Source organism: Pyxicephalus adspersus, chromosome 8, assembly GCF_032062135.1.
Source record: "Pyxicephalus adspersus chromosome 8, UCB_Pads_2.0, whole genome shotgun sequence".
Taxonomy (NCBI): domain Eukaryota; kingdom Metazoa; phylum Chordata; class Amphibia; order Anura; family Pyxicephalidae; genus Pyxicephalus; species Pyxicephalus adspersus.
Window position 1 is genome coordinate 72150766 of NC_092865.1, and position 23917 is coordinate 72174682.

At 39.5% G+C, this 23917-nt stretch overlaps 1 protein-coding gene and 1 long non-coding RNA gene across 4 annotated transcripts in view; one reads left to right on the forward strand and one right to left on the reverse strand.

Moving 5' to 3' along the window:
* BAIAP2L2 (BAR/IMD domain containing adaptor protein 2 like 2) overlaps positions 1–5479 on the forward strand; it is a 62354-nt gene extending 56875 nt beyond the window's left edge. For both annotated transcript variants that reach the window (XM_072421136.1, XM_072421137.1), the window contains 2 exons: positions 1017–1054; positions 3675–5479. In XM_072421136.1, the coding sequence (XP_072277237.1) occupies positions 1017–1054; positions 3675–3759 (123 nt within the window). In that variant the 3' untranslated portion in view covers positions 3760–5479. The remainder of the gene's footprint in view (positions 1–1016; positions 1055–3674) is intronic.
* The window catches only part of LOC140337402 (uncharacterized), a 59085-nt gene extending 45575 nt beyond the window's left edge, over positions 1–13510 (reverse strand). The window contains exon 1 of one of the 2 annotated variants that reach the window (XR_011922032.1): positions 13436–13510. This is a non-coding gene — a long non-coding RNA (uncharacterized lncRNA). Of the gene's footprint in view, positions 1–8228; positions 8256–13435 lie in introns of those variants that run through there. The other variant, XR_011922033.1, reaches the window with a different exon arrangement.
* Positions 13511–23917: the final 10407 nt, after the last annotated feature.

Below are 23917 nucleotides of genomic sequence, written 5' to 3' on the forward strand. Positions count from 1 at the left end.
TAGCACCATCCTCACGTCAATGACCCCAGAGCCAATCTTCTGGTGGATGCAGAATGACAGCTCTGACTGTTAAACAGTATGATCAGTGTTTCCCACTGTCAGTTTCTGCTTGGGGGATCCCCACACTGTGGAGACAGGGGAGGTTAAGGATAAAAAAAGAGGCATCTGTTGACAAAATCAATGTCTCTAAACAATTTAGCTGGGGCAATAAATATTGTAACAACTGCAATAAAGTTTCTGAAAGAGTTAACTTGGACTTCCAAGACACATTCTGGAACCCCTCTCAGGATTAGGACTACCTGATTCCACACCACTAAAACAGACCACAGTGTGTGGAAAAACTCACTGCAGTGTGTGAGCATAAGCTGTGCTGTGTGTGTGTGTGTGTGTGTTTCTTTTTTTAAAAAAGGCCATGTACAAAAGTAGATATACAACGTTTGCATGAGCAGGGAGGATAATTATGGTAAATAATATATTATGGAGGGAAACGATGATAGCTCCTTGACTATTACACTGACCGTCTTGCTTAAGAATTCAATGGTCTGCAACAAGTTTACAGATAAACACCTGACCTTTCTACATCTTTCCTGATCTACATACTTCTTTTGAGTCAGTGATTCTGGAAATATTAAAGATAGTGGGTCGGTATCACAGCCAGACAACCTGCATTTTTGGATGAGCAGTGTAATCGCAGTCCCCACTCTCCATTAGTAAATCAGCCTAATAGGCATGCTTTCCTATCCTATGATTTATGATATATTATTTATTAGGTAACAAAACTGGGCTGAATCTGGTTTACTAAACAAGCCACAAGATAAAGTGTTTGCTGTCCAGCTGTCTATCACAGAGTCATATTAACAAGGCAATTAATTTTCTTTTTTGCTAACAACGGCGTATTTATAGGTTTGCGGTGCATATGTACAATTACCTGCATGTTTTGTTTTTGCTTTGTTTTTTTTCCACATTATTTTCCTTTCATCTGCCTGCTTATCTACTTTTCCTTTTTGTGTTTACAGAAGGCTCCAGAAGGATTCCGTGGAGAACTCTTTCCCAGGTAGGAGTCATGTCAGTTATGCATATTAATGTGAAAGAAACATCTTTACACGTATAAGGTTCTTCTCTATTAGTGATAGTAGGGATCAGGTAACATTTTACTATGTGTTTTGTAATATTTATATTTTTATAGTTTATTAAATATTATTATGTAGAATCAAAGTTTATTATTATAAAAGACTGTGCATTGCCTTCTAAAGAGAAATCTGCCCAAAATGGAAAGCATCTTTGGGCACCCAGACCTGGACATCTATCTTATCTTTAGTGGGATTATTACCTAATTACCTATTACGCAGGATGTATGTGTATCTGAACAGAAGACTTTGTAATTCCAATGCCGTTTGTGAAATTGAAGAACATTGGCCATGCAGATGTTAACATAAGTTATAAAATATTGTTCTTCCCTTAAGTGATATTAGTAGATGGCCATAAGTGACATTAGCTTGAAATTCACTATGGATCTCTTTATGTTCCACTGGGACTTTGGTGAGCTCTCCCTGGTGCCTGATTTTCCAGCTTTGCATATTTATTTTTTATTGTAAAGCAAAAATAATGAAAAATTGTTGTCATACTTACCTGTAATTTTTCTTTCCTGTAAACTCCTCCTGACAGCATGTACCAATGGGTTAGCTCCATTGCTCTCCCTTGCTCTCCACAGGACCACCTTACCAAAGCAATAAAAGTAACCTCCCTCTGCCCTGCAGGTGTTCTGTAATAGGCTCACGACAGGTTAAGGGAGGGAAGCATGCTCTCAGTAGGAGTTTACAGGAAAGGAAAGTTACAAGTATGACAACTATTTTACATTTTCCTGACACTACTCCTGACAGCATGCACACATGGGATTTAGCAAGCATATATAGCAAATATAAAGGAAACTTACAAACAATGCCACAGAAACAGTTACGCTTTAGAAAGAGCCACCTGCCAAATGGAAGCCCCAAGGTGGCTGAAGCTCCAACCTATAAAGCTAAGAATTCCAACTGGTTAATTACAGATCACTTTCTTAGATACTTCTGTAAATGAAGTCTATAAGGTTGCCCCTTCCTTAGTTAAATGTCTCTTGACTTCCTGCAACAGAATCAAGCCCTCATGATGTAAGCATACTACCTGGTAATAAAAGCCCTAGGATGCAAAATCTGTCACAGATACTGCTGTGCTCCATAAAGGACTGCTAGAGAGGCTTGACTAGAACATCCACAACATTATCATTGTTTCTCTGTAGGTAAATGGAGACAATCTTCCTTATTTTCATGAGAACCTTCAGAAGATTACTTCTCAGTTGGAGTGATACACAGGATAGACAAGACATTTAATAGATGCATATACATTTCAGGAAGATAGGTGCAATCTGGCTCCTTTCCAAGAGGGTGCATAGTTCTGAAACCATGCTTTCATGGTCATGGTCACAGTAAGTCAAGAATTTCATCTTCCAAGTCCATTTTTTTTATTGAGCAGACCTAGACTGGATGGGATATAACTTCTCTAGGTGAAGAACAGCCACTTCCTAGCCTTGATTTATTTTCTTTATCTCAGCCTGCTTCTTTAAAGCATATAGCACACACCCGCTCAGATGGTAATGCTCTTGTGCCACATGCCCAAAATGATTTACTTTCTTCTGGAATGAGAGAGTGACCTCTTTCTATTAGTAATTTCAAAGGGTGAACTTTCTCTTGCACCTCATGCTCTTCTAGAGGATCGGTGAATAGGACTGGGAGAAGCCAGATGTCTTGTCCTTCTGAGATGCCTTTTTCTGTGGCTTTTATCCCTTTGCTGAACAGATAGTACTTCAGAGGCAGGCGGGGAAATATGGCACAGACATAATGAATGGCTTGGTTGTGCTTCCTTATCTTTATTTGCGTCTTTAAAGCAAGATGCACAGATAAGTTTGAAGGGCCACACCCCCAACATAATTCAATGGCAGAGTGTTCTGTGGACTGACTTAAAATAGGCAGGAGATTTCTCTTTGCTTGATAGCCTAAATCCATCTTTCTAAATATTTTAGGATGGGGAAAGCCCCTGAAACAACTTTTGAGTCTTAAAGAAATGGTGTAAATGTTAGCTGATCTGAGAGGCACAGATTTGGCCATGCTGGTCAGGCTTTAAGGAAGACTTAGCACCCTTTGACACTGGACTTTGACATATCCTTTGTCACACACCCTCTATTAGAGGCACGGTAAACTGGGCTGGAGAGAAGCATGATCTGACTTCCTGGTATACTTTCTTGGAGGGCTTTTATCCCACAACAGAAATAAACACTCTTTTTTAAAAGGTGGCAGTCATCTTCTGAATCCATCCCCTACCTGTGCCGCAGCTTTTGTGCCTGTGAGGCGAGGTTAGGTGAGCCAGCAACTAATTGCACTCATTAATATCTAATGATTTCATACATTTAGCGAGCGAGGACAGAAAAGAACATCTGTATAGAGAGGAAGGTTACTTTTATAGCTTTGGTAAGGTGGTCCTATGGAGAGCAAGGAGCGGAGCTTGCCCATGTGTGGATGCTGTCATGAGGAGGGTCAGGAAAGTGAGACTTCATTGACTTCATATTGGTTTAAGTGGGTGATGGAAACTGAAAAACTGACATCTAAAGTAACATGCTATTTTATTTTTTCCTGTTCTTTTAGGGGAACAAATCCATTTGCAACTGTTAAGCTTCGTCCAACAGTTACCAATGATCGCTCGGCGCCTATTCTACGGAGAAACCTATAATGTGTCAGATTGCACTGTGAATCATTCCTCCATTGTATGGAAACAATGAAGAGATGCTAGTCTACTTTATTTAATAGAGCTGTTGGGATGACAATAATGTCAACATATAATTTAGCAAGTTCTATATTTACTGACTGTGAACTAGACAATGCACGTACTGTAAATTTCTTTGACCTAACCCAGTGATTGTAAATATTCTTTATGAAACTTAATGTCAGTGTTGCTTTAATAGGAGTTATATTATAAACACTGTAAAACGTTTGCCTTATCAGCAGAATACATACTGCAGCAAATGTTTTTAGGCCCATGCTCAGTTTTGTCATTTTACCGAATAGTTCTAATCCTTGTGATATTTCTGTTTGAAGGAAAACACATGCTGTACATTGCTGTAACATGCACATTTTCCTGGGTTTTATGCTTTTAATACCCTGCAAGGACAGAAAAAAACATTGATCTGCCAGTAATGCATTCAGTCCCCATCCAGTTGTTTGCAGACACAATGCTTTTTGTGAAGCAATTGTGGTCAACCCTCTTGGATATCTTTTGCTAAACCACTTAATTCACTCCAACTCCCCTATTTTTACAACATAAAAAGAATCATTTTGTAGTCCATGATAAAAACTAGGTGCTAGATCAGTGTTTCTCAACCAGGGTTCCACGAAACACTATGGTTCCTCTAGAGGTTCCATGAGCAATGAGGAATTTGTCACTCTCGGATCAGTTTAGGTGACACCAATGATCTTTTTGGCTATCTGTAGGGCAGGGGTGTCAAGCTCTTGTCCCGGGGGCCAATATGGCCACCAGCCTCCTTTTTTTGGCCCCCAAAGGAATCCTTAAAATTTAACTGCAGTTGGCCCTCCGCTGCATTAAAATAGGGCCGCTACTACAATTCCCAGCATCACTCTCGACTATAGACCAGCAGGCTCTCTGCCTATGTGTGGCCCTGCATTGGACTGTTTTATAGATGCAACTAAAGCTGGTTTTTTTTTTAGTAGTGTCGCTATTTCATTGAAGAGGGAGTTCCAGACCTGCATTGGCCGCGTCTGGCATTTCCAGCACTCCCCCTCAGATGTACTTTTCCTTGCTACTCCAAGACATGGACTTGAATGGTTTCATAGAAGAAAATTGTTATTATCATGTTGCAAATTATTATCATTATTAAGAGCTGAAAGTTATTTCAAGGTTTCCCCTGTGGTAAAATGTTTGACAAAATCTGTGCTTGAGACTTCTGTTCAGGATAATGACAAGAAAGTGCACAGTTATAAAAACAAAATGCTTCCAACTGTGTAAACCATTGTTCTGATTCACATACAGTACATTTAAAGTACATTTAATATTCAAAGATGTAAGTGTGAAGGTGTTTTAAAGGCATTACATACTATATTTTTGCCAACTCTTTAATAACTATATAGTTGTCGTACAAACCTTAGTTCCAAAGTAATGCCATCAGTTTAAAAAAAATGAAATCCACTCCAACTCTTTTTCACAGAACAGTAGTGAAAGTCTAACATACATGTGATGTATAAAAAATAGTATATAGCAGAGCACACATACACACAATTTAAAACTACTTTGTTGCCTAAATAAAAATGTGAAGAAAAGCTGTATCCCAAAAGAAGACTGTAAATTTTCTCTTAACCCCCCTAGCGTTCTAATTTTGTCCGTATTTCCATGCAAAAAGTGTTACATTTTTTTGGATGGAAATTTATTTTACAATGTAGATAATTAATAATAATTAATAATAATAATAATTCTTAGGCATAACTCACCGAAATATGTCCAATATTTAATTATTTAATAATAAACTTTAAAAAACACAAAAATCTGGTAAAATAAAAAATTTTAAAAAAATGATACAGGTAATATACCTGTACAGTAGCATGTATAACATATATAAATATATATATAATTTATCAAGATTTCTTTGTATTGGAATCAATACAGCTATATTGTATTGAATCCAATACAAAATTATTTGAATTTCCCGCCGCTCCGCTCTCACCGACACATGCATGTTCAACTAATATACCTGCTAGATAATGACAGCTGTCATAGTCTGGTGGCTGGATTTGCTCAACCCTACTGTACATGTCAGGGACAATTTGAATTTGCTTCTTCAAAGCTGGTCTTTGGGTTGTTCACTCCAACACCCCTCTTTCCCCCAAAAGAAGTCCCCTACCTCCTTTAGCTCCTCCTATATAAGTAATTTTTACTTTTGAAATGCTCATCTTTTTTAGAAGACTTTAAGCCATTTATGTTCCATTTGGGACCCTCTTTCTCTTTGGGGTAGTAGGCAGTCTTCAATAATGCATAGAGCATGGCTGATATTATGGCTGCATTATAACACTGTGAATGCAAGATACTATGTGAAAGCTCCTTTAGTTAACAAATATAACAATATGTATCCTATACAATATGTACTCAATGTTCCTTGTTGTTTCAAAATAAAAATGTTTGAATGTTATTTGGAGTAATAGGATGTCAAACAGAGAATTCCAGTCAATATCGCTGTGTTTGGAAATATTTGGGCAATGTAGAACATAGAACATTTTTTTAGTACTTTAGTGTAAGATTTGTAATTATTTACTTGTAAAGCAATTATTCTATATTTGGGAAGTTATTTTGCATTTATGTAAATGAGAAGCTTCTAAAAAACATGAATATTAAATTATAAAAAAAAAACGCTAGATAGAAATATAGACAGATAGAAATTAGGAAAATTCCAACAATTTCAATCTTCTTTTGGGGACAACTCTCTGGCCTGAAAATGTTGTTAAGAAGATTTCCTGTTACTGTAAAACAGGTAATGTAGTAAAATCTTCCTGGGGTTCAGACAATGAAAATATACCCCAATATTGTTTTAACTCTTTCCTGCTCTATGCGACATAATAAAATGTTGGCTAGATATACATATATTAATTTTATGATTTGTTATTCAAGTAAAATGAGAAAACTGTTTAAAGGGTCTGAAGACATTTGCAAAGCAGTGTGTATTACTAGTTAGATTGGTAGAATGTAACAAAATTGTTTGTAAATAAAATTTGTTAATAGAAAATCTGATTGTTAAGTTACTTTATAAGAAAAGCTTTACCAAATAAATGATAATAAAAGGCAGACTGGATGCATTACATTTACATTCTCTCTTTTTCTTTCTTGCTTCATGTGTTATTTTGAAGCTTACCTTAGCATTAATAAAAGACTAAGAGAAGGTTAATATATTCCCACAAGACATTTACTATTCCTTGAAGAGTGTTAACTTATTGATAAACATAAACATAAAAAACTGAATATTATTGCTTCTGTATTTTCCCAAAGGTAAACCATACTAATTCCAAAACAAGCAAATAGATTTATTTATTTTGGCTCTAATTTTTGATAGTCAGGTTCCTATTTTTTCTACATTGGCTTAATTGTTTGTTTTATTTCCCCACACAAGATCTATAGCGTATTGTCTTTTTTTCTTGTGTATTCTCCAGGTTATCCATTGTCTCACTACAATCCAAAAACATACTGAAGGATCAATTCCAAATTCAGCCTTGAATGTATGACTCTTCAGTCCAGTTAATATTTTACACCTCTCTTCAGTATTCCATGACATTGATGAGCTAAAGCAGGCTTGTGAATATTCTGAACTATCAAAGCAACATTTTTATCAGAATTCACTCTACTTGATTAAGACTATTGTAAGCAAAGATCATAAAATGTTATGAGGAGGCAGTTTCTTTATTGCAGAAGGAACAAGTTATGTCTTTTGCAATAAAACAAACGTGCTTGCTGTTTGCAATTTGCAAAGTTTGCATATCTCACTGTCCAATGTTGGCATAGCTGGCTGCTGGGAATAAACGAACCCTTGTGCACATGTGCAGGAATTTTATCATTCCAGCTTCAGAATCAAGGTGGCTGATGATTCTGAACTCAGAAGTGGACTGAGTGAAGATGCCAGTGCTGGCAACAGATCAAGCAGGTTAAATAAAAAAAATATGCAAACAGGCAGGTAAGTTTTTTTTATTGCAGAAAAAAAGGTTTGTCCTTCTGAAATACAGGGCCTAACAACTTGCATTTTTTAAGTTTAGGAATTTAAAATGTAAGCATTAAGGAAATATTTGCTAAATAAGTGTGTAGCCCTATTCTGACCCACTCTGCAAGCTACTGATGTGTTATGGCACAACCTATGTGGATGAACAGGAGCAGAGCCTTTACTTTATCTGTGTAAACAGGATGAGATCTCTCATAAGCGCAGTGCCTCCACTCAGTTGGGTCTTGTGAATAACAAGTGCAGTCCCAGTTGAGAATAGTATACTGATAGACAATAATCCACACTGTATTAGCAGAAAGAATCTCTATATTGAATAGTAACAACATATGAAATCCAGTGTAACATCAAACTTTGCAATCTTCAAACAGCAGCAGTGTAAACATGTTAAAGTCCTTTCAGTATGTCTCAGTGAGAGGATTGTGCCATAACTTACAGTCTGAAGTTATACTTTCTCTGCGCATGCAACTCATGTCCATTGTAGCAGATGGTTGCACAGCTTTGTGTAGCATAACAGGGTCTTCCCAAACTATCATAGGTAAACACAGGTGGGGGACGTCGGACACAATCTCCTCTTTGTTAGCTCTCCAGGCATTAATCCAGGGGGTCCTGGAATAGAGCCAATAAGATAACATGGTGCTCCAACCATGCCCGGAACTGTAGGTCTACCATCTTGGGCTCTTAGTTTAAAAGGAGGGGAAAAAGGATTCAAACCCCCTCTGAGGAAGGCCACCATTAACAACAGGTGAATGATTCTGTACAGGAGACTCAAATGGAGTTGTAAACCAGTCACTGTCATTGCTCTGGTCTCCGCTGTCAGCAGAAGGCATAACATCAAGATCTGGAGAAAAATCAGATTGTGGCTCCTCATCAACATTTGCTTCTGGTACTGGAAGGAGATGATTTCTATGCCAGGCCTTAATGCGACCTTCAGGTCCTCGAATATGGTAGACAGAAATTCCTAGCAACTTTTCTACAACTTCAAACAACTCTTTTCTCCAACGATCAGCTAAGGTATGTCTAGCTGAGGGGCCCAAATTGCGGAGGAACACTTTATCACCTGGTTGCAAGTCTTTGAACCCACCTTTAGCATCAAATCGTCTTTTATTGGCAGCATTTAATTTAGCAGCATTTTCCTCAGCCATTCGATAGGCCTCTTTCAAACAGTTTTTAAGGCGTGCGCCTTACTGATAGTGACTTTGATGTTCCACTCCATCAGTAGAGACACCCAACTGAATGTCATTTGGGAGACGGCTTCTCTCCCAAACATGAGAAAGTAAGGGGAGAAATCAGTTGACTCATGCCGAGTACAGTTGTAGGCATGTACCATAGCTCCTTCATGCCAACTTCAAGTATGCTTAGCCCCATCAGGTAGGGTGCCTAGCATATAACAAAGTCTGATTAAAACGTTCAGGGAGGGCATCACCCTCAGGATGATAGGGTGTAGTACAGCTTTTGTCAATGTTTAGCAATGTCAACAGCTCTTTAATACGCCCACTTTCAAAGTCTCTCCCCTGGTCAGAATGAAGTTGTTTTGGCAGTCCATAATGCACAAAAAACTTTTTCCACAACAGTTTAGCTACAGTCACAGCTTTTTGATCTTTGGTGGGATATGCTTGAGCATAGCCAGTGTAGTGATCAGTCACAATCAAAATATTGCCCACTCCACTACTGTCATTGTCAATACACAGAAAGTCCAATACACTAAATCCATTTGGCCAGAACTTTTCAAGTGTTTCATAGGGGCAGCTCGAGTAGGCAGAGTTTTTCTCTGCAAACATCGGACACATCGCCTGCAGTAATCTGCAACAGTTTCCCTCATTCAAGGCCAAAAAAACGGTCTTGAATCAGTCCATATGTTTTCTCAACTCCAAGATCTCCATGCTGGTCATGCAGATTTCTCAAAACAGTATTTCTGTAGACTTGAGGGAGCACGAGCTGTTTCCTTCCAGGGTGATCATGGAACAAGTACAACCTGTATAGAAGCCCATTGATTATCTTTAGCTTATCCCATTCTCTGAGATAGTATGTACTCTGCTCAGGCATATTTCTTTTCATGTCTTTTCGAAGAACAGCTTCTCTAACATGTCTGATCATTAGATCTCTCTTTTGTAAAAGCATCATATCCTACTTTTGTAGCTGGATATTCTCAGGTACCCCTAAAGTGGTAGGGCAGGAATACATCTCTGGGACACACTCTTCTCCAGCTCCCAAAGAGTCTATAACTAGCAGATCAGAAAAGGCAATGTGATCTTCTTGCACAGCTGTTGTAGCACAGTAAGCAGCCACTGCAGGTTCGGGTACTTCCTCCCATTTACTTTGTTCCCTACTCACTGGCAATCTAGGTCGCCTGGAAAGAGCATCAGCCCCAATTTTTTTGGCCTTGGTTTGTACTGGAGCGTAAATTCATATTTAGACAATGCAGCAAGCCACCTGTGACCAGTGGCATCCAAATTTGCTGTAGTCAAAACATAAGTAAGGGGATTATTATCAGTCCTCACCTGAAACTGAACACCGTAAAGGTAATCATGCAGTTTGTCCACAATGGCTCATTTAAGAGCAAGAAATTCCAGTTTGTGTACAGGATAATTCTTTTCTGCTGGGCTAAGACTTCAACATGTAATACATATGGCTTTTGTGGGTCTGCAGAAGCCAACACAGGTGCTTCTGTAAGCCTTTTCTTGAGCTGTAAAAAAGATTCCTCAAATGAAGAGGTCCATTTGTCATTGAAAGGAGTTTTGCCAGATTTGTCAGAGGAGTCTTTCAGTAGGTCATCAGGAGGGCATGCTATCTTGGAATAACCTCCAATAAAGTGGCAGTAGTAGCCACAAAACCCCAGAAAGGATCTCAATTCAGTCAGATTTGTGGGACGAGGCCAGGTCACCACCGCCTCCACTTTAGCAGGATCGGTTGCTATTCCTTGTGCAGATACAATGTGACCTACAAAGTTTACTGAAGAGTGAGCAAACTTACATTTAGGCCTTCTGCTCCCAAACAATCAAGTACTTTAAACAGTCTCTGGTCATGTTCTCCCAGGCTTGAGTCAAACACAATTATATCATCCAAGTGGACAATACATTGTGTGGGACAAAGGTCCCCCAATGTTTGATCCATCAAACGTTGAAAGTTTGCAGGAGCGCCATACATTCCCTGGGGCATACGAGCAAATTGGAAAAACCCCAACGGGCAAATAAAAGCAGTCTTTTCTTGATCTTCTCTACTCATAGGCACTTGAAAGTATCCAGAATGTAAGTCTATTACTGTGAACCATTTGCTGCCTTGCAAAACATCAAGGGCTTCATCTATGCGAGGAACAGTGTATTGATCTGGTCAACAGTACGGCAATTCAGTTCTGTAATCAACACATATTCTCACCCCACCATCTTTCTTTCTGACCACCACTATTGGAGATAAATTAGGACTTTTGACTCAACAATGATGTTTTGATCTTTCATTTTTGTCAAACACTATCATGCGAATAGTGTGTTGAATGCTTTTAGCACATCCCACATCCATTTCATCGGTAGAGAAACCATCACTGTACTCCATTAGCTGCTCACCAAATATTTGCTTGTGCTCCGGAGAACTGTCAGCATGCTCCAGGTGAAAGTCTAACTTGGTTTCTTGATTTTCAACTTTGGCAGGGTAGGAAGTAATGGTTTCAACTGAATAACAATAGGTCACGTCCTGCCAGGCTGGTATTATGACTGGGTATGTAGTAATATTCTGAACAGTAACAACATCCTTTCTAGGGCATTTAAAACGATAGTCTTTCCTTTCAGGTATTATCTCCCAGCCATTTTTTGCAGCCATTTTGGGATCAGTCTCTAGCAGGAAAAAGCTTCAATTTGCCCCTGGTAAGATTTCTACATAAGCGATTACCTTGAGTGGTAGATCCTCATCAGCGACCACACTAGGAATGCGAAGTTCCACTTCTAGACAACCATCCATAAAAACAGGATGTTCTCCCACACCATAAACAGGCATATCGTTCACACATTGCAAAGGAAGATGGCTTAAGTGTTGTTGGTAGAAAGACCGGTATATGATTGGTAACTGAGACCCAGTGTCAAATAGGGCAGTTGTGGGTACATTATTAACAAATATTTTTAATGTGCATCTGTGGCCTACCCCACGTAATTTAATGAACTTTGATCTTTGTTGCTTCCTCTGTTTTTTTCTACTCAACTGTCCATCTTTACTGTGCACTTCAAGTCTGTCAGCAGGCAATGAACACTGACGAACAATATGGCCTTCCTGTCCATAGCAGAAACACCTAATTGGAAAAAGAAGCTTATTGCTAGACACTTTCCTGTCATTAGATGGAGCTGTAGACTGCAGGGGTTTACTAGGCTCTTTGGTCTTAGCAATTGTTTCACTCTCCTGCTCATCCAGAGAAGTCACTTTAGTTTTACTCTTAGTTGGAGTAGTGAAACGGATATCAGCCTCTTGTTTCTTTACCTCTGTCATAATTTCCATGAAAGTAAAGTCTTTCTCTCTCAAAATAATTTTGAGGACTGGCAACATAGGGTGATGGGTTAACAGTCCCTTTATTATTTGAGCAGTCCTTAATTTGTCATCATCTGAAGGGGAGATCACCTTTTCAGTTACCAATCTCCCTGGAAGTACTGCTAGCCTTCTCACAAATAGAGAAACATCCTCTCCCTCTTTGTGCTTTGTCTGTTTAAAGTCAGCAAGCATTTGATCAGGATCATGGTACAGTCCATAAGCATCTATCAGAACATTAATATAATCCTGAGCAGTGGTACTCCCATTAGTGTCCTTGTACGCTCTAACAATAATAGATGCTGGCGCTTGGAGGCTTTCCATAATGCATTGTTTTTTCTTTTCCTCCGAGCAGGTCCATTCCTCCATTACTTGTTGTGCAAAATCTTTACATGCCTCAAAGCTCTCCGCACCAGCAGAAATAGGTAGCACTCCTGAAAAAGTCTTTAACTTGCGATGAGAATCAGCATATAAATTTTGAGATATAACTTCAGTGACCTGAACAACAAATGCTCAAGATTGGTCTCCTGCTTAGTGACTTATCAGACATTGTATCAGTGTCTTCTGTAGAAACACACAAATTCAATGGTTCACACTTTACAAACAGGGCCGATAGCTTTCTCCTCACTGAAGGTGAAATTAGTGGAAAAACTATAGCACAGCCAACATCTTCAGCCCCTTTGGGGTAGATACAAAAGGGCCCTTTAACTGGATTTAGATCCACCTCACTCAGACAGAGGTATTGGGTATAGAGCTCATATCCATCATCATCTTCTATTTTATCCACAAGAGATGCATGCTGCAGAATTTCATTAGGTCTTAGTGCCTCCTGTAGTCTGTGGGTGGTCACAGATATAGGCACACAAGATACAGCAAACGTCCTTTTATGTGACAATCCCTCCTCCTGAGCCCATTTCCATACAGCTTCTGTAGATAACAGTGGCATGGTAACACAATACTGTCCTGATCCAAGATAATCTCAGCAGTGCCTCCAAGTGTAGCCCCATTCTGACCCACTCTGCAGGCTACTGATGTGTTATGGCACAACCTATGTGGATGAACAGGAGCAGAGCCTTTACTTTATCTGTGGAAAGTCCTTTCAGTATGTCTCAGTGAGAGGATTGTGCCATAAGTTACAGCCTGAAGTTATACTTTCTCTGCGCATGCAACAGAATCTGAGTCTCTCACTCTCCAGAGCATGTCCTTCTCAAGGGCTTACCCAAGAATCCCTGCCCCAGGCTAGGTCAGTACTGATGACCTCATCCCCATAGTGCCGAGGGCACAGCAGCCATCTTGGAACATGGAAAAACACACACTGCAGTGATTATCATGGAATACATTAATCAGGCAGTGAAGTTACTACATTGCTACAAGTGCATTAGCTATATTGTCCTCAGATAACTCTTTCCTGGTAAAATAATATAAAGATGTTTTGGTAATAGAAAACCCTCACTTTGCTAAGCAACAAATTTGTACCACAACCGATTCCTTAACCCCCCTAGCGGTAATCCTGAGTGTGACTTGGAGTGGATTTTACCTGCAAATAGGGGTAATCCCGAGTCACACTCGGGGTAGCTTTAACCTAAAAAAAAAACACTTACCTTGCTCCATTGTTGTCCTGCTGGTCCCTGCAGGTCCTCGGGACACGTCCGTCTTCTTCGATCTTCAGACATGCAATGCAGAGACGATCTCCGGGGTTTCCTGGTGTTGTCAGTCCAGACGGGAGGGCGGATCGGCAGGAAATTCAAATAATTTTGTGTTTGATTAAAATACAAATACAATACAATACAAATATTCAATACAAATTTTCATTTAATATATAAATAATTATACTCTACATATATATATATATAATATATATGCTACTGTACACTTACATTATATGTTTAACTATTACTAAATTTTTTTAACAGATTTTAATGTTTTTTTTTATTTAAAGTTTTTTATTAAATGTATTATTTATTAGACATATTTCCGTGAGTTATGCCTAAGAATTATAGCCTACAATATAAAATAAATTTTTTGCAAAAAAAAATGTAACGCCTTTTGCATGGAAATTTGGACGGAATTAGAACACTAGGGGGGTTAAAGATTTATACATAGCTAGTTGCCAATTTCCATTTGCATCACTGTTGTATTAATGCAGTTATACTGCCATCTAGTGAGAATCTTTTATATTGTTAGTAACATGAAGCAACAGGAACTTTCAAGCAAATTACAAAATCAACAGCTTGTGTCCATCACTTGTATTTCTTATATTACTATTCACTTATAAAATGGGTTAAAAATGACTACACCTAAATTTTATTTGCAGTGAAATTCCAAAGAACTACATTTGTGTGGTGTGTGATGCCAGGTAATGGTTAAAGGGCAAAAACAAATTAGTAAAAGAATGCATTTCCCCAATACTTAACAACACAAAAAATGCCAAATTTTTTGGAACATCCAGACTATCCCAGGCACTGACCCTATAGGCAATTAACCCCTTCCTGTGAGCCCAGGATGCCTGCGGCACAATGCCTGGGCTTGGTGCAGCATTGAAGACTGACTAACACTGATATGTAAGAAAAACATGGGATTTCCAGTCACTCCGTTTGACAACATACATCTGGGTTAGTTCCACCCCTTTCTCTATAGGACCACCTTCCCAAAGCCTCCTTCTCCCATGCAGGTGTTCTTTTGTCCTCGCTCCAGGACCAAGCATTTGCTTCAGAGCATGCTTCTCTCCAGATCAGTCTACCATGCCTCTAATAGAGGGTGTGTAACAAAGGATGTGTCTTCACGTATGCCAGTGTCAAAGGGTGCTAAGAGTTCTTTGAGTAATTTGTGCCTCTCAAGTCGGTTAACACTGACACCAATGAATGTTTTGGCTCTTTGTATAGGTGACATTCTTCCCACTGGCAGCAATGCAACAGGCTTTTATCCCACTGACCATCACACTAGTGTATAGTGATCTGTGGAGGTGTGGATTGTGGCGGGGGTTCCTTAGGACACAAAAGTTGTTTTAGGGGCTTTCCCCATCCTAAAATGGTTAAGAAAGGCAGATTTATGCCATCAAGCAAAAATAAATCCTGCCCCTTCTAAGTCAGTCAGCAGATCATTCTGCTCTCACTCTTTTGATTTTGCTTGGGTGGCTCACTTAATTCAAACTCTTAGGCAGGTAATCTAGTAAGGCATGGCTGTTCTTAACCTAGAGAAGTTTTATCCTTTTAAAAAGTAAAGTCCAGTTATTTTCCATTTAGGATCCTCTGGGTCAGTGTCTAGATCTGGCATGGGCAAACTACGTCCTGCGGGACACATACGGCCCAATACGGTGGTTTCTCTGGCCCTTTGGGTGTTCCGCAGCTCTGGCCGGTGCCACTCCAAGCAGGGTCAGGATGTTGGGTCTTGTCCAGCAGTAGTATGATTGGTGTCACATTGTTGAGGTGGGCAGATAAGGTTTAGATCCTGTATGTTGTCAAGATCCTATACGGACGAAGGTATACAGAGGATCACAGGGGGCAAGTTGCCAAAAACCAAAATCCTAAAAATCCTAGGTTCCCTAGTCAGATAGTCTAAAGGAGCCTAAGTATAGCCTTCCGAAGATATATCCGTCCAGACGTTGAAGATAGAAACTAGCTTGTCCAAGTGTTCCAGCATTTAGAAAAACACAGTGACACCCTGGGTGATTTCAGTCAGGTTACCGGATAGAATTTTTGTTGGGTTCACTGTGGCCCTGGTACGTGCAGACAACAGTTCCAAGAGATAGATAGAAGTGAAATGAGAGAGCAAGAAAAAGGATTCTATTCCAAACTTTTCATAGTTAAAGACCTCTGGTGGGGTTAGGTCATTTCTGAACCTGAATGATTAAAATCCCTTTATTCACACTAGGAGATTTTCTTTGATATTATTCCAGATAACTTTGTCAGTTGTTTGTCTGCCTCATTGGATGATTTCAATAGATCTCGCAGAAGCTTACAGGCCTGTCTCAATTGTGGAATTGCACCAGACATTCTTCCTATTTGCTATTTTTCAAACACCTCCAGTTCACCTGTCTACTGTTCAGTCTTTCCACAGCTCCAGGATATTTAATAAAACATTTGTCACAGGGATAACCTTGCTGTGGTTCAGGAAGTCAGCCTATGTCACAATTTAAATGATGTTGTTTTGCTGACAATATCCAAAACCAAGTTGGAGAGTCACAAGAAAACAATTCTGCAAAATCTGAATAATCAGAAGAGTCAGTTATGGCCAATGCAGGGAATTAAAATTTGAGGATAATATTCATTACGGTGAAATCTAGAATACTTTTGCCTTCCTACAAAGTGGCACAAATAATGGTGTGGGCTCAAAAAGTTTTAGAGAGTTTGACTCCACCGTTGAAGGAATTATTATTATTTTATATTTACACAGTATTTATACAGAAAATATGTGACCCTTTCACTAGAGTGCAATTTTTCCCTACTTTAAATTTTACAACCAGTAACACTGATCTTGAGAGGTCTACCAAAAATAAGGAAGGATTCAGAAAAAGCAATAGTATTTATTTCCCCTTGGCTGAAATTGGAAAGGTGTTAACTCTAATTATGATGGCTTCTTCTATTATTGCCATCTTTCATCATTAGAGTTAAAAGAACATAAATACAGCAATGTCAAACAACGTAAACTGCTATTGACAATGTAAAGCGGGTGGTAACTCAAACATTTTTCAATATACTTAGTATTGGGGGGAAAAGAAAAACAATTAAACAAATACAAAACCAATCCTAAATTAGGGAAGGAAGGGAGGGAAAGGGGGAGGGAAAAGAGTTGTTGGTAATGGATGGGGGGGATTTGAGTCCACATGAGCAACACTCCAGTGAAGTGTTTGAGAGACAAAATGAAAAAGCAGGAGGCACAAAAATTTGACACTTTATAAAGTTTAAAGTTATGTATTCCGGAGAAGTAGTAAACTGGATCCAATATAACCAAGTCTAAGTAAAATTTTCAAGATTATCAGAGCCAGCAGATATCAAAATCTTTATTTTGTAGATATCAGCTACTCCATTCAACCTTTGGGCTACTGTGGCAGGGTTGTTATCCTTCCAGCAGGAAGGTATGCAGGCCTTTGAGGCATTCAAGAGATGCCGAAAGAGAGAGCATTTATATTGCTTGATACATTTGCCGGAGATATGAAGCAACACTAACTCTGGTCTACCACTGATATCTACTGAGGTGAGCTGATGGGTAAGGGTGGCCATGGCTTCCCAAAAGGAAGACAGTTTCGGGCATTCCCAGAATATATGCAGTAGAGATCCTGTGCCTGCTTTACACCTCCAGCACAGATCATCAGTGTGAGGTAACATTTTGGCTAATTTTGTTGGAGTTCTATACCACCTTGAAAGTACCTTGTAGTTAATCTCTTGGTATTTGTTGCTGATGGAAACTTTGTGGCTGAAAAACAACATTTGATCCTGTTGAGCTTCCGTAAACTGGAGCCCTAGATCTGATTCCCATTTGGCTACAAGGGGGTGCAACTGAAGTTTGTTCTGAAAGTAGACATCGATATGTGAATGATAGCTTGCCCTGTGTAGCCAACTTGGAAGCACACAATGACTCCAAGGGCAAGATAGTACGTGAGAATTAGGATGGATGCAGTAATGACTGCAAAAAATATGAAAGCTGTATGTGATGCCAGGCATTCAAAGTTGGTAGACCGTTATCAGCTTGCAAGTCTAGCAGGGAAACCCAAGACCCATTCCTAATAAAATTCCTAGCATGAGAAATACCATTCTGAGACCAGGCCTTAAAGACACGGTTGTTAACACTAGTAGCAAAGTCAGAATGACCTATGATCGGGGAGAGCGGGGATGGATTAGGATCAACCCCACTGGACTAGAAGTATTTGGTGAGCACAGTGAGAGTGGGTCCAACCAGGGGATGCTTAAGCGCATTTGACTTGGCATTATTAGGTGCCTATAACAAGGTATCAATAGGGAACTCTACCATTACATTCTGTAAATGCACCCATCCCAGCTTTGAGTGGCGGTTGGTGCACCAATCAATAAGCCTGTTAATATGTACCGCTTGATGATATAACAGTGGGTCTGGGAATGCCATTCCAGCAGAAGCTTTGGGGAGTCTCAACGCTTTGACACTCAGCCGTGGGTTATCCGGGTGCCAGATACATTTTGTAAAGTCTGACCGGAAGGTGGTCAAAATGCTGGTGGGGATATGAATAGGTAAGGCTTGCAAAAGATAGAGCAGTCTCAGCATAATGTTCATCTTTAAGATGTTACACCTCCCAAACCAAGTAAATGCTTCCTGTCTCTACTTCTGGAGATCTTTCTGAATAGTATTGAGAAATGGAAGAACATTATTCTCCACCACTCGAGAGAGTTGTGCTGGAATTTGAGTGCCCAAATATTTGACTGGGGAGGTGGCCCATCTGAAAGGAAAGTTGCGCGATAATGAGCACTGCATCGTAGAAAGAAGTGTAACATTTAAAGCCTCCGATTTCTGAAGATTAATTTTTTAATTACAGGTGACAGGTTTTTGTACATTTGGAGTTCCTGTAAAAAATTTGTGAGTGTTGTTGTAGGAGAGGAGACATAGAAGAGCAGATCATCAGCATAGGCAGTAATTTTGTGCTCAGTCTTTCCTGTACAAACTCCCTGAATATTCACATTTGGACGTATGTGCCGCAAAAAGGGTTCAATTGTAAGAACAAAAAGCAAAGGAAGAAAGGGGACATCCCTGTCTCGTTCCATTCGTGATCTGAAAGGACTGTGATAATTCTCTGTTAACTCTGACTTGTGCTGTTGGGGTGGAATACAATGCATGGATCCAATGCAAATAATGTAATGATGTAAGACCAAGGTGCTGCAACGTGAGGCTCAAAAATGACCAGTCTATTCTGTCAAACGCCTTCGCTCTGTCCGTGGAAAGGAGCATGAGCTGGATGTTACGAGAATGAGCGTAGTCAATTAGGTTTAGTGTACGTATGGTATTGTCCCTGGCCTCTGAAGTAGGGAGGAACCCACTTTGATCTGGATGAATAATTCTGTTTAGGATAGGAGTTAGTCTGTGAGCTAATATGCCTGCAAATAATTTCAAATCACAATTAAGGGGCGAAATTGGCCCATAACTAGAACATAATTGTGAGTCTTTGTCTGGTTTCAAAATTATAGAGATGTAAACTGAAAGGGTATCTGGGGTGGGTTGATGGCCTTTCTCTATTTCATTAAAGATATCTACCATGTGAGGGCCAAGAATACCCAAGTATTTTTTGTAGTATGCTAATGTGAGCCCATCAAGGCCTGGAGCTTTACCAGACGCAGCCCTCGAGATTGCTGATTGCAATTCTTCCAAAGTGATGGGTTGATCTAGCAGTTCAACTATTTCAGTTGAGGAGGCCAGGTTCATTAAGATAATTTACAATTTTGGTCCTCCTGAAGTCCATGCTTATGGCATCGGATTCTGGAGAAATAATATAAAGGCGACTGTATGAAACCATCATGCTATATCGGAGTTAGTATGTACCGCAATCCCCACGTCATTATTTATACTCGGTTTGTACGTTGAAGCTTGCTTGGCATTGAGGGCGCATGGCTGGCATGTTCATAGTAATATTGATTACATTTAAGTAATTGTGTTATGGCCTAATCATGGTTGAGTGCATTGATTTGCTCATGCTTCTCTAGGAATTTAGCATCAGTATCTGGCAATTGCTGCCATTTGTGTTTGGTTTCCAGGTGATGTAGCTCAGCAACAAGCTTTACTAGTTTCTCACTTCTGGCCTTCATAAGCCTACTACTCTGTTGAATAAAAAAATCCCTAATATAACACTTATGGGCCTCCCACACAAAGAAGGGGTTAACAGTTGAACCGGAGTTTCCCATAAAAATGTCTCGGAGTGTTATGGCCAGATGTCAACCAACTGATGATCATGTAGCAAAATGTTTAATTTCCTATGGAATGAGAAAGGGAGGTATGATCAACCCCTGGATACATCTTGTGTGGGTTTAGCGTCAGGTTGAAATCCCTGCCAAAAATAACAGTGCCCAGATCAGTACCCTGCAACAACTTCAGCACTTCTTCCAAGAAGAAACGTTTACAAGTATAAACAACTGGGACAATATTTTCTCTTGAACTATAAGGAATCTACCCTCTGGGTCAGATTTCAAAAAGAGGAGGGACCATGGGATAGATTTTTCCAGAAGGATGCATACACCCCTGGATTTAGAATCAGAAGAAGAACTGTGGTAGCTTAATTAAAACCGCCTGTTTGCACCACTTAGGTATTTTGTCATGCTTAAAATTTGTCTCTTGAACGAAGGCGACATGACATTTGGACCTGTGTAGAATATTAAGCAGAATGGACCTTTTGGTTGGGGAGTTCAAGCCCCGGGCTTTAAATGAGTTGAATTGGAGGGTCATAGTTAGGGAATAAAGCTAACAAATTTAAGGTGTGCGCACCTGTGGACTTAAAGGAAAGCAGTAAAAGCAGACCCCAACAATCAGTACAAAAACTCGGATCTCCTAATGAGAGGGAGTAGCTTATGTGGGGGAAGTTTAAACAATGGCGTACGAAACAGGAGGCCTAACCGCAGCCACCCAGGAATTCCAGAAACAGGTGGGAGCAAAAGAGGGCCTGAGTACAGAAGAAGTGTAAAAAAAATAACAAGGGTGCATGTAACGCCCGTTAAATATATGGCCACAACATCAAAATAAATGCACCTCATGGAACTGAACAATATGCCGTTTGATTATATGGGAGAATAAATTTGTAATTCATTGAAGATTAGCTGATCAGTAAATAATGGCATCTAAAAGATCCAATGCCACATCCCAATGAATTGAATCAATATTCATATTTGTTATATTTTGTTGTATTTTGTTATTTTACATGGGTTTATTCTTCCAAATAATTTTATTTGTGCAGAAAAACTGGACTTTTTAGGCATAAAATAAAACTAAACAATAAATACTTTAATAATAAATCATTTTGTATAAGCAGTTGTACAAACTTTTATTGTGGTTTTAAAATGATTTATTATTAAAGTATAAATTGTTTAATTTTATTTTTGTGCCTAAAAACTCCAGTTTTTCTGCACAAATATGATTATATAGAAGATTAAACCCATGTAAAATAACAAAATATTGGCCTGGTCATAGAGTATCAATAAGCCTGGGGAAAAAATGTACCTAAATAAAAATGAGCAATAAATAAAACCAAGCAATTGTTCTATGATATTGACCTGTCCAGATATCAGCTTATGTGTAGAAAAAAGTAAAGTAAATCATATGACTATTTTATATTATATGAGTAATTTCTAACATGGCAGTGATACATAGCACAGGCATAAAAGCAATGACCTATCATGTAAGTGTCATTACACATAACGAAACTAAGCAAGATGAAAGCTGGAGATGTATAACTATATATCACCAATCCTGGGGGGGAAGTCGCACCTTATGGCCAGTGAGGCATCCCATACTGAAAGTACCGCAAATGATCTACTGCAAGAAGAAGAAGCACGGTGTCAACTAATAGGTGAGGAATAATATTGGGTCCAGGAAAATTTTTTTGCAGGTGGTGCAAGCAAGTTGGAAAATTTGTAAGATGGCAGGATCAGCACTCAAAAGAAAAAAGCTGAGAAAATGAGAAAGATGGAGAAGCGTCTGGCTTCCAATCAAGGAGCTCAAAGCTCATTTGGAACCGTGGAGTTGGGAGCTCTGGCAACTGATGGGGAGGCAGGTCTCATACAACTTCTAGTAGCGATGGGTGCACCAGGTCTAAAAGGTACATTCTTAGGATTTCCTAAGCATTCCAACCAGTTCAGTATCAGAATGGGATTGGCGCCAAGGAATTCAAAAAGGGCTGGCAGCTGATTTGGGGTATGAAGAGCAAAAGTAGTTGTGTGTGCTGATACAATCAAGTGGAATGGGTGACCCCAGCGATAATTGGCTGCATGGGCAGTGATGAGATCCAGCAGAGGTTGTAGCACTCTTCTCATACACAAGGTCCAGCTAGAAACATCTGAAAACAGCTGAATCTGTGCTTCATCAAAATCAATATGGCCTTTCTGCCAAGCTTTGCGCAGGATTTGCTCCTTAAGTGTGTAGTAGTGGACCTGACAGAGGACATCCCGTGGATGGTCACTAGCTTTTCTCCTTCTCGGACCAACTCTATGTACACGATCTAAATCTATGTGATCACCAACTGATCTATCCAATGCCAGATTCAAGATGGCCTGTGCTGTGGTCCTTAAATCTAGGTTTGTTGTGGCCTCAGGTATGCCTCTAATTCTTAAGCACTTAATCTGTCAATGGCATTGTCCTTAGCAACAAAGATGGTATGTGTGTGAGAGCTCCCTCTGATAGGCTTGCACGTCTTTTTCTTCCAATACCCAGAGGAGTGACTAATAGGACTGTCCAATGGGAGCAAGGTGTAGGAGGACTGAGAGGGTATGTTCACTTTTTTTTTTAAATAAACTTTTTGTTGACTTAAACTTTTAAGCTTATTTACACTAAAATAGGTATGCTGATTCTGAAAGTGCAGTTAGTTTTCTTCTATCACTTCATGTTTTTTCTCTACCGCTTATATTAATGCGATTACTGTAGCGTGGATTTGTGTAGGCTATTCATTCACACGCAAACAGTGTGGTCAGAGGTTGTGCGCTGCTCTACGTAGTGAATAAGCAAAATTTATTTTTCTACTTACACACGTGTTTTCTTTCCTCCAGATCATGTCTGGCTCTGCTGTTTCTCGTTGTAAGTGCCTAAACATTCCTGATTCATTTTGTTAGATCTGTGGCAGTGCCACCATTCCCAGTCAAAGGGCGAACACCAGCACATTTGTAGAGCAAGCCTGTTTGGCATATTTCAAAGTTAAACTTGGTGATCAAGATAAGTCTTTGGCCCCTCATAAGGTGTGCAAACAGTGTGTCAAGGGTTTACGGATGTGGACAAAGGGAACACGTTGATAAGATGCCATTTGGTATACCTATGGTTTGGCGAGAGCCAGAAGATCATTTCAGTGACTGTTACATTTGTATAGTGAAAACTTCAGGATATAACAGGAAAAATAAATGTAACATAAAATATCCTAGTCTACCATCGGCTATACACCCAGTGGCTCATTCAGATGAAATCCCAGTAATGGTTTTGTTACACTATCCTCTCTTGAAGAACATGATTATGGTGATGAACTAGGTGACAACAACGATGAAGAAATTGAAGAGGACTCTGTTCGTAAGGGATTAGATCAGCATGAGTTGAGTGATTTGGCACGTGATTTGGGACTGCGTGAGAAAAACTTACTTGAAAAAGGAACAAAGGTATCGTACTGTCAAACTTGCATTTCTGCAGTACTTTAGAATTGACAGTGGCTTTGTGTATTGCCAGAACATACCTGGTTTAGTGGAGGAATTGGTGTGTCCTCCTTCACAATGGCAATATACTTGGGTCAGTCCCAATTGGCCATTCAGTTTCTCTTTGTAAAGAATATGCAGACATAAAGAAAGTCATTGAGATGTTGCAATATCACCAACATAATTGGGTCATCTGTGTTGACCTTAAAATGGTATGCTTCCTTCTTGGTCAGCAACGCCGATACACCAAGTATCCCCGTTATCTGTGCATGTGGGACAGCAGAGC